The sequence below is a fragment of the Sebastes umbrosus genome, chromosome 21 (genome assembly GCF_015220745.1).
Source record: "Sebastes umbrosus isolate fSebUmb1 chromosome 21, fSebUmb1.pri, whole genome shotgun sequence".
In the NCBI taxonomy this organism is placed as follows: domain Eukaryota; kingdom Metazoa; phylum Chordata; class Actinopteri; order Perciformes; family Sebastidae; genus Sebastes; species Sebastes umbrosus.
In genome coordinates this window covers 7289298-7301578 of record NC_051289.1, presented here as the reverse complement: position 1 = coordinate 7301578, position 12281 = coordinate 7289298, and the positions used below count along the sequence as shown (strand labels likewise).

Genomic DNA, 12281 nt, shown 5'->3' with positions numbered 1-12281 from the left:
CACAAGTATTCTTCATTATCCTGATTTTTGTGTTCTTTCTATTGCAGCAGAAGGAGCCGACCTTGGCTCACGGTATGCATCGGTCCAAATCCAAACATGAGCTGAAGCTGCTGGAGAAAATTCCTGAAAATGCTGAGGCCACTGTTGTCCTTGTGGGTGAGTCTTGAAAACCACAAACACTTTACTTTAAATATCTTATCAGGTTAAAATCACTTGTACTCAGAGCAGTGCTGTCCGTATTTTGACTGTTATGTCCCGCCCGTCTTCCAGGCAGTGTGGACTTCCTGGAGCAGCCCACCATGGCGTTTGTGCGGCTGCAGGAGGCCGTGGAGCTGGAGTCCGTCCTTGAGGTCCCCGTGCCGGTCCGGTTTCTCTTTGTTCTGCTGGGACCCCCCACCACAAGCATGGACTATCACCAGATAGGACGCTCCATCTCCACACTCATGTCTGACAAGGTGAGCGAGCTGCAGAATATAGAGGGATACTTCTAATAAAATAAAATAAAAATAAAATACAATAAAAATGTACAGTTTAAATACAATAAAATAAGTGATTAATAAGATAACAATATAATAGATTAAACATCACGTCTTAAATACAATAAAATAAGTGATGAATAAAATAACATTAAAATAGAATACAATTTTACAACCTAAATACAATAAAATGAGTGAATAAAATAATGTAAATATTGTCTATAAACCATTCTTAATCAAAAGCCTGGCTGAATATGTAGGTTTTAAGTTTACGTTTCGTGTTGACTCCTAGAGCTATCAAATGTCATTCTATCAGCCAGTCTGTGACCAGAATAGAAAGGAAAGTAAAATAAAATTGATTTGCAAACAAGAGATAAAGAACTATAGCTTAGAAAAGAGTAGTATATTATTGGTTACATCTGTTTCTATCTGAATCACCATCCAGCAATTCCACGAGGCTGCTTACCTGGCAGACGACAGGCAGGACCTGCTGAACGCTATCAACAGCTTCCTGGACTGCAGCATCGTACTGCCGCCTTCAGAGATGGGAGGCGATGAGCTGCTGCGCTCCGTCGCTCGCTTTCAGAGGGAGATGCTGCGCAAGAGGGAGGAGCAGGGGGTCAAACTGGCCAAGGAGCCTAAAAGCTTTGAGGAAAAAGGTAATCTATCATATCATCTGTGGGCTTTATCAAAGGAAATGTTGCTGTTGTATGACTTTGTGTTATTGCAATTAATAACCTGCTCTTTCCCGTCACACAGAGGCCCTCCTCACACCCTTGAAAAAGTCAGACGATCCTTTAGAGCGCACCGGACGCCCCTTCGGTGGGCTCGTACGAGACGTGCAGCGCCGTTACCCAAAGTACCTCAGTGACTTCAAGGACAGCCTGAACAGTCAGTGCATGGCTGCCGTTATTTTTATCTACTTTGCTGCCCTCTCTCCAGCCATAACATTCGGAGGCCTACTGGGTGAGTCACACATGGGGGAAGCAGGAGTCGAGTTACTGTGGATTCACAGTTTATCGTCTCATATGTCGAAACCTCATTCATGTTTTTGCCTAAATGGTTCATTTAATTATCAATTGACGAACCTTTAAACTTCATTGGTGTTCATTACGGTGTTAATTAGTTGTGTTTTTGTGTTGCTAGGTGAGAAGACGGACGGTCTGATTGGTGTTTCTGAGCTGATTGTGTCGACATCAGTGCAGGGTGTGATCTTCTGCTTGCTCGGAGCGCAGCCGCTGCTCATTGTGGGCTTCTCCGGACCCCTGCTCGTCTTTGAAGAAGCCTTTTACAGTGTAGGTTGATTTAACAACAACAACTGATGATGAACAGCCTACAATTAAAAAGTCTAGTTTATCATTTCTCTCAAGGTTCCAGATTGGATGGATGCTCTTTTAAAGAACATTTTGGGAAATAAGCGTATCCACGTTCTTGTCGAGAGTTAGATGAGAAGATCTTTACCACTCTCATATCTACACAGCACACACAAAACTAAATATACAGAAATCTCTCATAAGAAATAATCAAACTATTTCAACTTCAGTAGAGCATTGTGCGTTCATGTAGGTCCCCATCATTCATAGTAAAAAACTGTTTGAGGAAAAAGGTTTTCATGGCTGCTGTGAACATTTTCCAGTGGATGAATTGAGTTTCTTGGCTCTGTGTCCTCACAGTTCTGCAAAGCAAACGAGATGGAGTACCTGACGGGCCGCGTCTGGATCGGGTTTTGGCTCATCATCATTGTGGTCATCACGGTGGCCTTCGAGGGAAGCTTCCTGGTCCGCTTCGTCTCCCGCTTCACCCAGGAGATCTTCTCCTTCCTCATCTCCCTCATCTTCATCTGCGAGACCTTCATCAAGCTCGGCAGGGTACACCTGAGACTTGAAATAACAACGGCTGATTACAAAAAGTTTTTGTTGGCATGCTGCGTGTTCACGTCCCCGACACTAAACTGAACAGACTAATCTTTGGACAAATGTCAAATCTCGGGGTCGAAATGAGTGTGTTTTTCTAACAAGTGCACCTGAAATCTTTTGTGATTGATTGGCCTTGAAAGTTAAATGGATTAAGAGTTTAACTATTATCCAGGCTTATGATTTTGGAAGGTTTGCTATTTGCTATTGTTAAGGCGTTTGAGATAATCTCATTTTCCAGAAAGTGTGGTTGTGGTACCTAAAAGAGTGATAAATGATAATCCCTCTAAAGAGCTGGTGTACATGTGTGCATGCATATTTGTGTTGTGAAATTATGGTGCATTCATTTTAACCTTCTGTGTTGTCGGGCAGATTTTCAAGGAGCATCCGCTGAGAAGTTGCTCCCTCAACAACGGCACAGAAGGGAACCCATCGACAGAAAACATCACACACGGTGTGAGCAACAGCACCCGGCCGTTGCCGGTCCTAAACCAGCCCAACACGGCGCTGCTCTCTCTGGTTCTCATGGCCGGAACGTTCTTCATCGCCTTCTACCTGCGCAAGTTCAAGAACAGTGCGTTCTTCCCTGGAAGGGTGAGGAGCTAAATTCACTATAAAACATCAATCCTGCAACATTAACCCTTTCATATACAGTATATTAACCCACATATTTATTTATTTATTTATTTATTTAACCTTCCTTGAACCTCCCAACATCACTTATCACGGACCCATGTATGTTATCAGAATCAGTGAAGTCAGTAACTTTCAGAAAATCCTTGTTATTAATGACACCTACAGTCAGCATCCTGACATCCCACCACATTGTTCATTAATTCCTGATAATGGACCCCTTGTCGGGCATTATCCCTTACATAATGTTCTGAAATGTTTCTATATTTTATTTGCTCCAGGATACTAACTAGCTTATAGTTTGTAAATTACTTTATTAGCTAAAGCAACCAATGGCTTCTTTGGATTGTCCCGACAAAACAGTCCCAAGTCCTTTACATATAAATCAGTCCACACACAGGCTGTTAGAGGCAACCGAAAAAGTCGAGGAAGGTCTAAGTTTTTAAGTTACGTTACAATCCGTTCACACATTGGCAATATAAAGTGATTAAAATATGCAAAATGTTACATATAATACCGTTTAAGAAAAACTAATAATAACTAATTAAAAAAAAAAAAAAAAAATGTACATTTACACAATGAAATTTATTTCAGTTTTAGTTTTTTTTAGCTATAAAATATTACTACCGAAAAAGGACATTGAACGGACGTGATATGCCAGGAGATGGCGCCATGCTGCAATTGCTTCACTTATGTAAAGTAGTGTGAAGATTAAAGATTACAGTTTTCCATCCATGTATTTTGTGTCTATATGTAGCTACATACTTCTGAGACAATATAGCTGAGAGACATAAAACAAATTACAACTAATTACAACAAATTAAAACTTATTTGAGCCCTAGTTGTCAAAAAAAAACGTACGACAAGGTCCATTTAGTAGCTCTTCTGGAGCTTTTGATCGTATCACATTGTCTTCCTTTGCAGATGGAGTTTGTCCAGTTGACATGTTACATTTTCATTTTGTTTGTTCGACCACTTTAAAGGAATAGTTTGACATTTTGGGAAACAAAAACTAAATATAAAGTGTTAATTAGTGAGCTTGAGATGTGCTAGTTGTTTCCTTCTGTTTCCAGTCTTTGTGCTAAGATAACCTTTTAGTTGCTGTTCTGGAGCTTTTCAATCATATCACATGGTTTTCTTCCTCTCCTGTGATACCATCATCAGCCACTTAGTGGAACTTGTTTTATGAACTTCTGTTTTCAAGTTCAAGAATAAACTTTCAATCTTAAAAGTTATCATACAGTAAGAAAATCACAGTATCTACAAATCTTTGCCACTTGTGCTCAAACTATCTTCTGTGTTCAGTTGCGCAGGGTTATTGGAGATTTTGGTGTCCCAATTGCCATCCTCATCATGGTCCTGGTGGATTACAGTTTAAACGACACATTCACGCAGGTAACACTCAAATAGTGCCACTAAATCTTTTGTAAACATTTGACCTTCAGCTGCTAAAGATTCAGACAATCATCATCTTTGTTGTCACACTCACATTCCTGTTGTCGTCCAGAAACTGAGCGTTCCTGATGGTTTCTCTGTGACGAGCCCCGATAAACGTAACTGGGTCATCAATCCTCTGGGCACCAATGGGGAATTCCCCATCTGGATGATGTTCGCCTGCTGTCTGCCCGCTCTGCTGGTCTTCATCCTCATCTTCATGGAGACTCAGATCACCACGTGAGTTACAAGTCACATCACAGGAATATCCTCACAATTGCTCAACGTTTTGACATTTTAAGAGTCAGTTTGTTTTGAGTTTGACTAATCTCTACTGTACAACCTGAAACTCCTAAAACAGGATTTTAAAGTTGGATTTATGGTGTAATCTAGTAATGTCCAGATAAAGGATAACATTTTGGGGAATTTATTGGCAGAAATGGAATATAATATTCATAACTATGTCTTCATTAGTGTATAATCACCTGAAATAAGAATTGTGTTTTTGTTAGAATAGAATGAGCCCTTCATATCTACATAGGGAGCGGGTCCTCTTCACAGAGTCTACCATGTTTCTACAGTAGAGAGAGACTTTAGCGTTTTTACGTTACCTGAAGGCCACCGTAGTTCTCCGACACCCTTGTGAAACTGCGGTAACGTGAGCCGCGGAGTGCAAAACCGTGTTACCGCCAGCCGCCGTCTGACCTCCGTTGCTCCTAAAGTAGTGTTATTATGGTAAGGATGACCTCTGAGTGAGGCGAACGGCGTTGCCGCTGTGTTGTACTCGGCGGCTCACGTTACCGCAGTCTTGAAAAGGGAGGAGTGAGCGGGGGGGTTCTCAGTTGGTCGCAGTCTGCAACCACACCACTAGATGCTGCCAAATCCTACACACTGTACCTTTTAATATACTAATTTTGAAAAATATATTTTTACAGCACCTTTCATACATAAAAAGGCAGCTCAAAGTGCTGTATAAATTAAAAAAGAAAACATCAGTTAAAATATTAAAATACATTTAAAAAGTGCAAGGAAGTCAAATAATGAATAATCATTACCATAACCACTTTCACCATCATTTTAATAATTATAATAATAGAATAGTAATAACAGATTCTAGATAAAAGCAATGCTAAAGGTGTGAGTAGTTTTTATTTATTTACATCTTCTAATATCTGCCTCTGAATGGCTAAACAGTTAAAGACAAAAAACAGCTGTATTTCATTATACAAATAATACATTTATTAACGTTACTTGTGACGCAATGTTTGCTAATTGACAATATGTAACAACCATTAATATCATAAAAGCCAAAACAATATAATTACATTGTTTATTTATTATATTATATCCTAACACTTTAAAACGATGATTTTACAACATAAAAAAGATGCAATATTTGGCAGGAATCCAGGATTTATAACATTTATTTACTATATTTTATGATTAATTTATGAAGACTTTAAATACTGACATAAGGTATTTATTTAAGTATACATTTCTATAACAGGCTACACTAGATCAAAGTCACACAGTTTCTGAATTAACCATGTCATCCTCTGTATGATATTGAAGCACTTCAATGTACTACAGTATTTAGTATTTCTGAATTACATTTTATTGCATTCATCTAAAAGAGCGTGCATGTTCAGTCAGTATACACTGAATAATAATATCTGATGTTTACATCTGTATCTCCCCCACCTCCCTCCCCGACTTCCTGCAGCCTGATAGTGAGTAAGAAGGAGCGGATGCTGATGAAGGGTTCTGGTTTCCATCTGGACCTGCTGCTGATCGTGGTGCTGGGCGGCTGCTCGGCTCTGTTCGGCCTGCCGTGGATGGCCGCCGCGACCGTTCGCTCGGTGACCCACGTCAACGCCCTCACAGTCATGAGCAAGGCCGTCGCCCCCGGAGACAAGCCTCGCATCCAGGAGGTGAAGGAGCAGAGGGTCACGGGGCTCCTGGTGGCCATCATGGTTGGTGGGTGTCGGACATTTAAATCTCATTACTGCTCTTTTGCTCATCACCTCCTATGTCCTGTTTACTAACTTTTAACGTCCTTCCTCCTCCTCAGGTATGTCCGTTGTGATCGGTCCACTGTTACGTAAGATCCCCCTGGCGGTGCTGTTTGGTATCTTCCTCTACATGGGTGTGATGTCGCTTAATGGTATTCAGCTAACAGAGCGGATGATGCTGCTGCTCATGCCACCGAAGTATCACCCTGACCACACCTACGTACGCAAGGTAAGAGAAGTATTATCTTACAAGATTTGAAATGTAAAAAGTGATGCTTTTGTGATTGAGCTAAATCCTTGTAGCAACATTTATCTTGACAGATTTTAATCTGATCTCACAGACACACTTGTGCTGTCTAAGAAGTTTTATAAACAGTCTCTGTTCCCTTCAGGTCCGCACGCTGCGTATGCATCTGTTCACCTGCATCCAGGTGGTGTGTCTGGCGGCTCTGTGGGCTGTGATGTCGACCCAGGCGTCGCTGGCTTTCCCCTTCGTCCTCATCCTCACCATCCCCGTCAAATTGGTTGTGCTGCGCAAAATCTTCACCGTCAAAGAGATTGCATGTGTAAGTTGACCACCGGAAAGCGCAATATGTTGCTTTATACACCTGCACCACTGCAGTCATAGTAGAAAAGTTAAAGTAGTTAAAGTTAAAACTCCTGCACAAAATCCATCCCTGCAGTATGATTGACACTGATAACAGTTTCAGCGTCATATTTCTAAATTTAGGCCGACATTTTGGAAAGATTTAGAGGAATATTCTGGTGATTATAGCATACAGTTAAGTAATAAAGACATTGATGCATACTTTGATTATAACCCTCCATCCCAAAAAGATGTTAGTGTTTGATTATGTTATCTTATTTGATTATATGTTAGACAAACTCCATATATTAGTCAGTTTTTTTTTTTTAATTATGTCAGGACAAAGAGCCGTTGGAAGCAGGAACTAGTAAAGAGGTCAAGAAGCACATGGAAATAGCGCTGCCATTTATTTAATTTTTTATATCTATTTCATTTTATTATTGTAAATTGTGCATGTTTTGCTGAAGTTTAGTTATATTTATTGTATTTTTTTTTTTTTTAAATGTATCTCAAGCTGTGACTTCTGATTGTTGTTTACTGGTTTTGACAATCTAGATACAAAAGGGCAATATTCACTAATAACACTTAAGAAAAAGAGTTTACTTCCAAGGCATTCTGGGAAATGTAGTAAATTTCTTTAGCAGACTAAACATTAGAAAGATACAGAAAATTGACTACACAAATTACACCAAGGAACATAATATATATTCATGATAACTCACAGCAAGAGTAACTTTTAACAAACTGTTTTATATATAACGTGAAATAAAAAAATGTGCTGAAGCAATAATGCAAGATCAAAATAACGAATCCCGATGTGTCTTCTCCCTCCTCCTCCAGCTGGATGCGGACGACGCAGAGCCGAAGTTCGACGAGCGTGACTGTCACGATGAGTACTCAGAGATGCACATGCCTGTGTAACCCGCAACAAGCCCTCGTATCACCACTTAACTCCTTTTAGTGAACACCAAAAAATCTGTTGACTCACTCTACCAACCAATGAGATCCGGGGTCATTCAAACTTGAAACACTCACGATTTGTTGCCGCGTCACTGTGCATCCTCTTTATTAACACTGAGACATGAACGCACGCTATGCCGGCGATCCGGTTGGTTGTTAATTTAGTCCAGCTTTAACTATTTAAGTAGCTTTTTCTCAGATTGTTGGGGGCAACTCAGCATCCAACTGAGATCAAACAGTCGACAGCGTGTGTTCACTCATTATATACTTTTTAAAAAATATATATATATTTCAGGGGACAAGAGATTCCAAATCAAATGATGTGATCTCGAGCTGAAAATGAAATGCGATTACAGTAGATAGATTTGCAAGACTGATTAATTTTTTAGCCCTGAAAGGTTGCTCTGATTCACATTGAATATGTGGAGGAATTATGGGATATATATTCTTTTATATTAACACGCTACCGCTATTCAAGTGTGTCGCTTTTTTCATGTTTTAAGCTCACCAAGCGCCTTATGAAGGAATTTAAACGATATACTGAGAGGTGTTTTTTTTCCTCATTCTGTCTTATTTTAGACAGCAGATCACTTTACCCGCCTCGCGAAGCTCGTAGCACTTTTTTAAAGACACCAAATCTGAACAATGACTGTATTTTATGAAATCATTTTATCTTTTTAGCGTCCTCTTAAATATCAATGTCGCTTTAGTTTGCTCCTTAAACGATTATGTGATTGATTTTTAGCCTGTCTTTCTTTAACAATACTTTTTTTTTGTTGTAGTCAAACGCAGCAGTTTAGATGACAGTTGGGATTTTATGTCAAATTATGTACCTGCAGTGAGTTAAGATCACCAGCAGAGGGAGATCTTGCAGGACTGTGATGATGACGTACAGTACAAGTAAATCTCCTTTTCTCTTTACACTAATGAAATCATGTTTCCAATCACAACACAGAAAATTAACACAGTGGCATAATGAATATACTCTAAATGTCTCCACGCACATGTTTAGGGCACTAATGTATTATTGTAGGGTTTGTTTCACTTGGTGTGTTTATGGGAATCACTGTAACTTATTTGGTTTCTTTGCACAGGGGTGCCAAATGTCTCGTGTAAATAGTTTTGTGATCAGAACAATAAGCTGCAGTTCAGACATCTCACATCTCCTAACAGCATTTCTTGAAGGAGCCTAAATTAACAAAATTTTCACAGTACAACATTCCTTGGTTTATCATAATCACGTTTTTGGCATTGACTAATTTAAACATTTCATTCGCAATCATGTGAACTTGGTCAACCAAATTTCCACACAAGCTGTGTAGACAATCTCAATATCATGCTTTACTGAGAGGGAAGGCTTTTAAAAATCTATATATGTATTTTGTTTTATGTCATGTTGTATCAGTGTGACATGGATTGGTTAAAGCTTTGACTGTGTCAAATAACTTAAATTTTCAGTCCTCTGTTACTCTCAAGTTTCAGATACTTTCCCCTCTGACCTGTCCCAGCCTGACTGTGGTTGTGATCTTGTGCCTGTTTGGTGTCACAAAGGTGCACAAAATCTCAAGTGCCTGTGGGACCATGAAGTGATTAGCTACAAGTATCTGTTGTTTGTAAGGAAGACACACATGTTACAATAGTTTGCACTTTCAAGACGCTCATAAATCAAGCATCTCTCCATTATTTATCTGTTGCAATATGAGGCATTATTGCTGTTTTTGAAGATTTATTTGTCACGTCACAGAACCTTTTTCTTTTTTTTTTAAATGTACACACACATTTGGCTGCATCATGGCTATGGACAATGAAGGAGATGTTAATGAGAAGTAGGCAGTGTCAGTTTTATGTTTGCTTATTGTGCCTGTGGATGAAGTGAAGTTGGTCTGTGTATGCCAAAGTATCTGTCAAAGTCGCTAAATGCTGATACGATATGTTGTTCCATTTCAAAAGCAATACAAAGTCCGAGAGGCTATTGCTGATGTTCCCTTGTACAATAATGGTTGAAATATTGATGACAAATAAAAGTTATTTTCTATTTATCCTGGCTGTTTTTCGTTCATGTTTTTTTTGTGTATGTAAGAAAATGCATGCTGATAGAGAAAACAAAGCAAATGTAGAAAATATCTCTACTAATATGACAACTGTTGTGCAGCATTTAGAAAAACATGCTGCAAAAAACAACGAAATACAGAAACACGATGCAAATACCCAAAAAGAAAATCCAGGTTCATTGTATTTCAAACAACCAATTACCAAAAAAAAACAACCAAATACCAAAAGACAACCAAATACCAAAAAAAACAACCAAATACCAAAAAAAACAACCAAATACCAAAAAAAACAACCAAATACCAAAAAACAACCAAAAACAACAATCAAATACCAAAAAACAACCAAATACCCCCAAAAAAAAAATACCAAAAACACAATCAAATACCAATAAACCAATGAAATACCCAAAAAACAACCAAATACCAAAAAACAACCAAAAACAACAATCAAATACCCAAAAAAAACAAATACCCCAAAAAACAACAAAATTCCAAAAAAAGATCCAAATACCAAAACAAAATCCAAATACCAAAAAAACAACCAAATACCCCAAAAAACAACCAAATACCCAAAACACAACCAAATACAAAAAAAACAACCAAATACCAAAAAACAACCAAATACCAAAAAAACAAGTTTGTCCCCCAAACTTTTTGACATTGGTTAGATCAGTGGTTCCCAACGTGGTGATTCAGAAAGTGATTCTGTTACATAACATTTGTTATATTTTTTCAGGCTTTTCTCTATTTTCTTTCTAGGAAATACCGGATTATTTTACCTCCTCTTGCATCTAAAAATGCTTCAAATGTAAAACTACGAGAAAAGAAGCGTTTCTTCAGAGCCCCTATAGTCACATTTCAGATGTGAGTGTTTAGCAGATTTCCCATCAAAGTTCTCAAATGGTTTCATTTGTGGCTCAAAACGGATGAATATCCAATATCACAGAAATGTCTTTAGTTTCGTCTATTTGCATGTTTGTTTTTTAAGTTGCAGTGCATTGAGCTCTCATGGCCACCATACTAAAATACTCATGTTGAAGTCTGCTTTGAGTTATTAAATACAGACAGTCGAGGAAAAGAAGCAGTGTTCTGCGTTTCCAGACTTGTCTCCGAGGAAAAAGAGGGCTGGATGTTCTTTCCTGTTCAGGAAAACAACACAGAGTGGGTGTCGCTCTGCACTATCCCGTCACTCCCCTTGTTACAGACACAGGGAGCAAGATGGCTGCGTTACTGCTGCTGCTCCTCAGCGTTGGAGCCTTGTTTTCTCCCTCTAATGCACAGGAGGCTTACGATGGACTTCCTGAAACCTTCAAGAAAGGAGTGGATCTGGCCCTGGAGAAGCTCAGCTCTCATGCTGGAATCCAGCACCATTTTCTCTTCCTCAGAACTATCTCAAAGTCAAACATTGAGGTACAGTATGTTTGCTTTCCAGAGTCAGTGTTTATCTTTTGTTGCACTGTGGCTCATTGGTGAGTGGCTTCCTGTGATTTATTGGGAGTAAAACCCTCAAGTGAAGCTCTAATCATCAAAGAATGTGGGGATTTCATCAGAGAAAAACCCCCTCACAGCTAATCCTCCTTCTCTTTCTCTTCAGCCTGGTTTCGATGTGACCTACATCTACCACAACTTCTACCTTAAAGCCACCAAGTGTCCAAAAGGAACGGTTGACTCCACAGCGTGTCAGTTCAGAAATGACAGAGTAAGTTTTGTCTAAACTCTGAAATTCGAGGGTGACCGACTGACCTCCTCTGACTCGCCTCGTGCTGTGTTTGTTTGTGTGTGTTCATGCAGCCGCTGATAGACTGTGCCGTCTGTTACAAAACATACCAAGGAGCAATTGAACAGGAACCCAAACCGTATGTTCACTGTGTCCACAAACCATCTCTAACAGAGGTTAGTCTGTTCACTGGAAGGTCACTTTTATCTTTATTAAATAGAACTTCTTAAGATTGTTTCTGACATCTTCTCTTTTTGTTCTGAATGACAGGAGATGAAGACGGCCAGAGTAGATCACTGCAACACAATGGGTTACAGCAGTGGCTCTCCAACTCTTCTGGCATCAACAGCAACAGTGTGAATACTTGGATGACTCATATAGTATCTATTGTGACGCCTTTAACGGTTTCTTAATGCTTTTTCTTTTTTTTAAAACTAAAAGCAGATCACTACATCGATGTGCACACAACCTCATAAGTATTCTTTCTGTAGTATGGTCA

General features: G+C 39.2%; 1 protein-coding gene across 3 annotated transcripts in view; it reads left to right on the top strand.

Moving 5' to 3' along the window:
- The window catches only part of slc4a2b (solute carrier family 4 member 2b), a 52522-nt gene extending 42469 nt beyond the window's left edge, over nucleotides 1–10053 (top strand). For 2 of the 3 annotated variants that reach the window (XM_037756443.1, XM_037756442.1), the window contains 13 exons: nucleotides 48–156; nucleotides 271–455; nucleotides 922–1135; nucleotides 1236–1442; nucleotides 1623–1771; nucleotides 2150–2344; nucleotides 2762–2983; nucleotides 4328–4417; nucleotides 4530–4696; nucleotides 6180–6433; nucleotides 6528–6697; nucleotides 6861–7034; nucleotides 7895–7975. In XM_037756443.1, coding sequence (XP_037612371.1) covers nucleotides 48–156; nucleotides 271–455; nucleotides 922–1135; nucleotides 1236–1442; nucleotides 1623–1771; nucleotides 2150–2344; nucleotides 2762–2983; nucleotides 4328–4417; nucleotides 4530–4696; nucleotides 6180–6433; nucleotides 6528–6697; nucleotides 6861–7034; nucleotides 7895–7975 — 2217 coding nt within the window. Of the gene's footprint in view, nucleotides 1–47; nucleotides 157–270; nucleotides 456–921; nucleotides 1136–1235; nucleotides 1443–1622; nucleotides 1772–2149; nucleotides 2345–2761; nucleotides 2984–4327; nucleotides 4418–4529; nucleotides 4697–6179; nucleotides 6434–6527; nucleotides 6698–6860; nucleotides 7035–7894 lie in introns of all 3 variants that reach the window. The other variant, XM_037756441.1, reaches the window with a different exon arrangement.
- Nucleotides 10054–12281: the final 2228 nt, after the last annotated feature.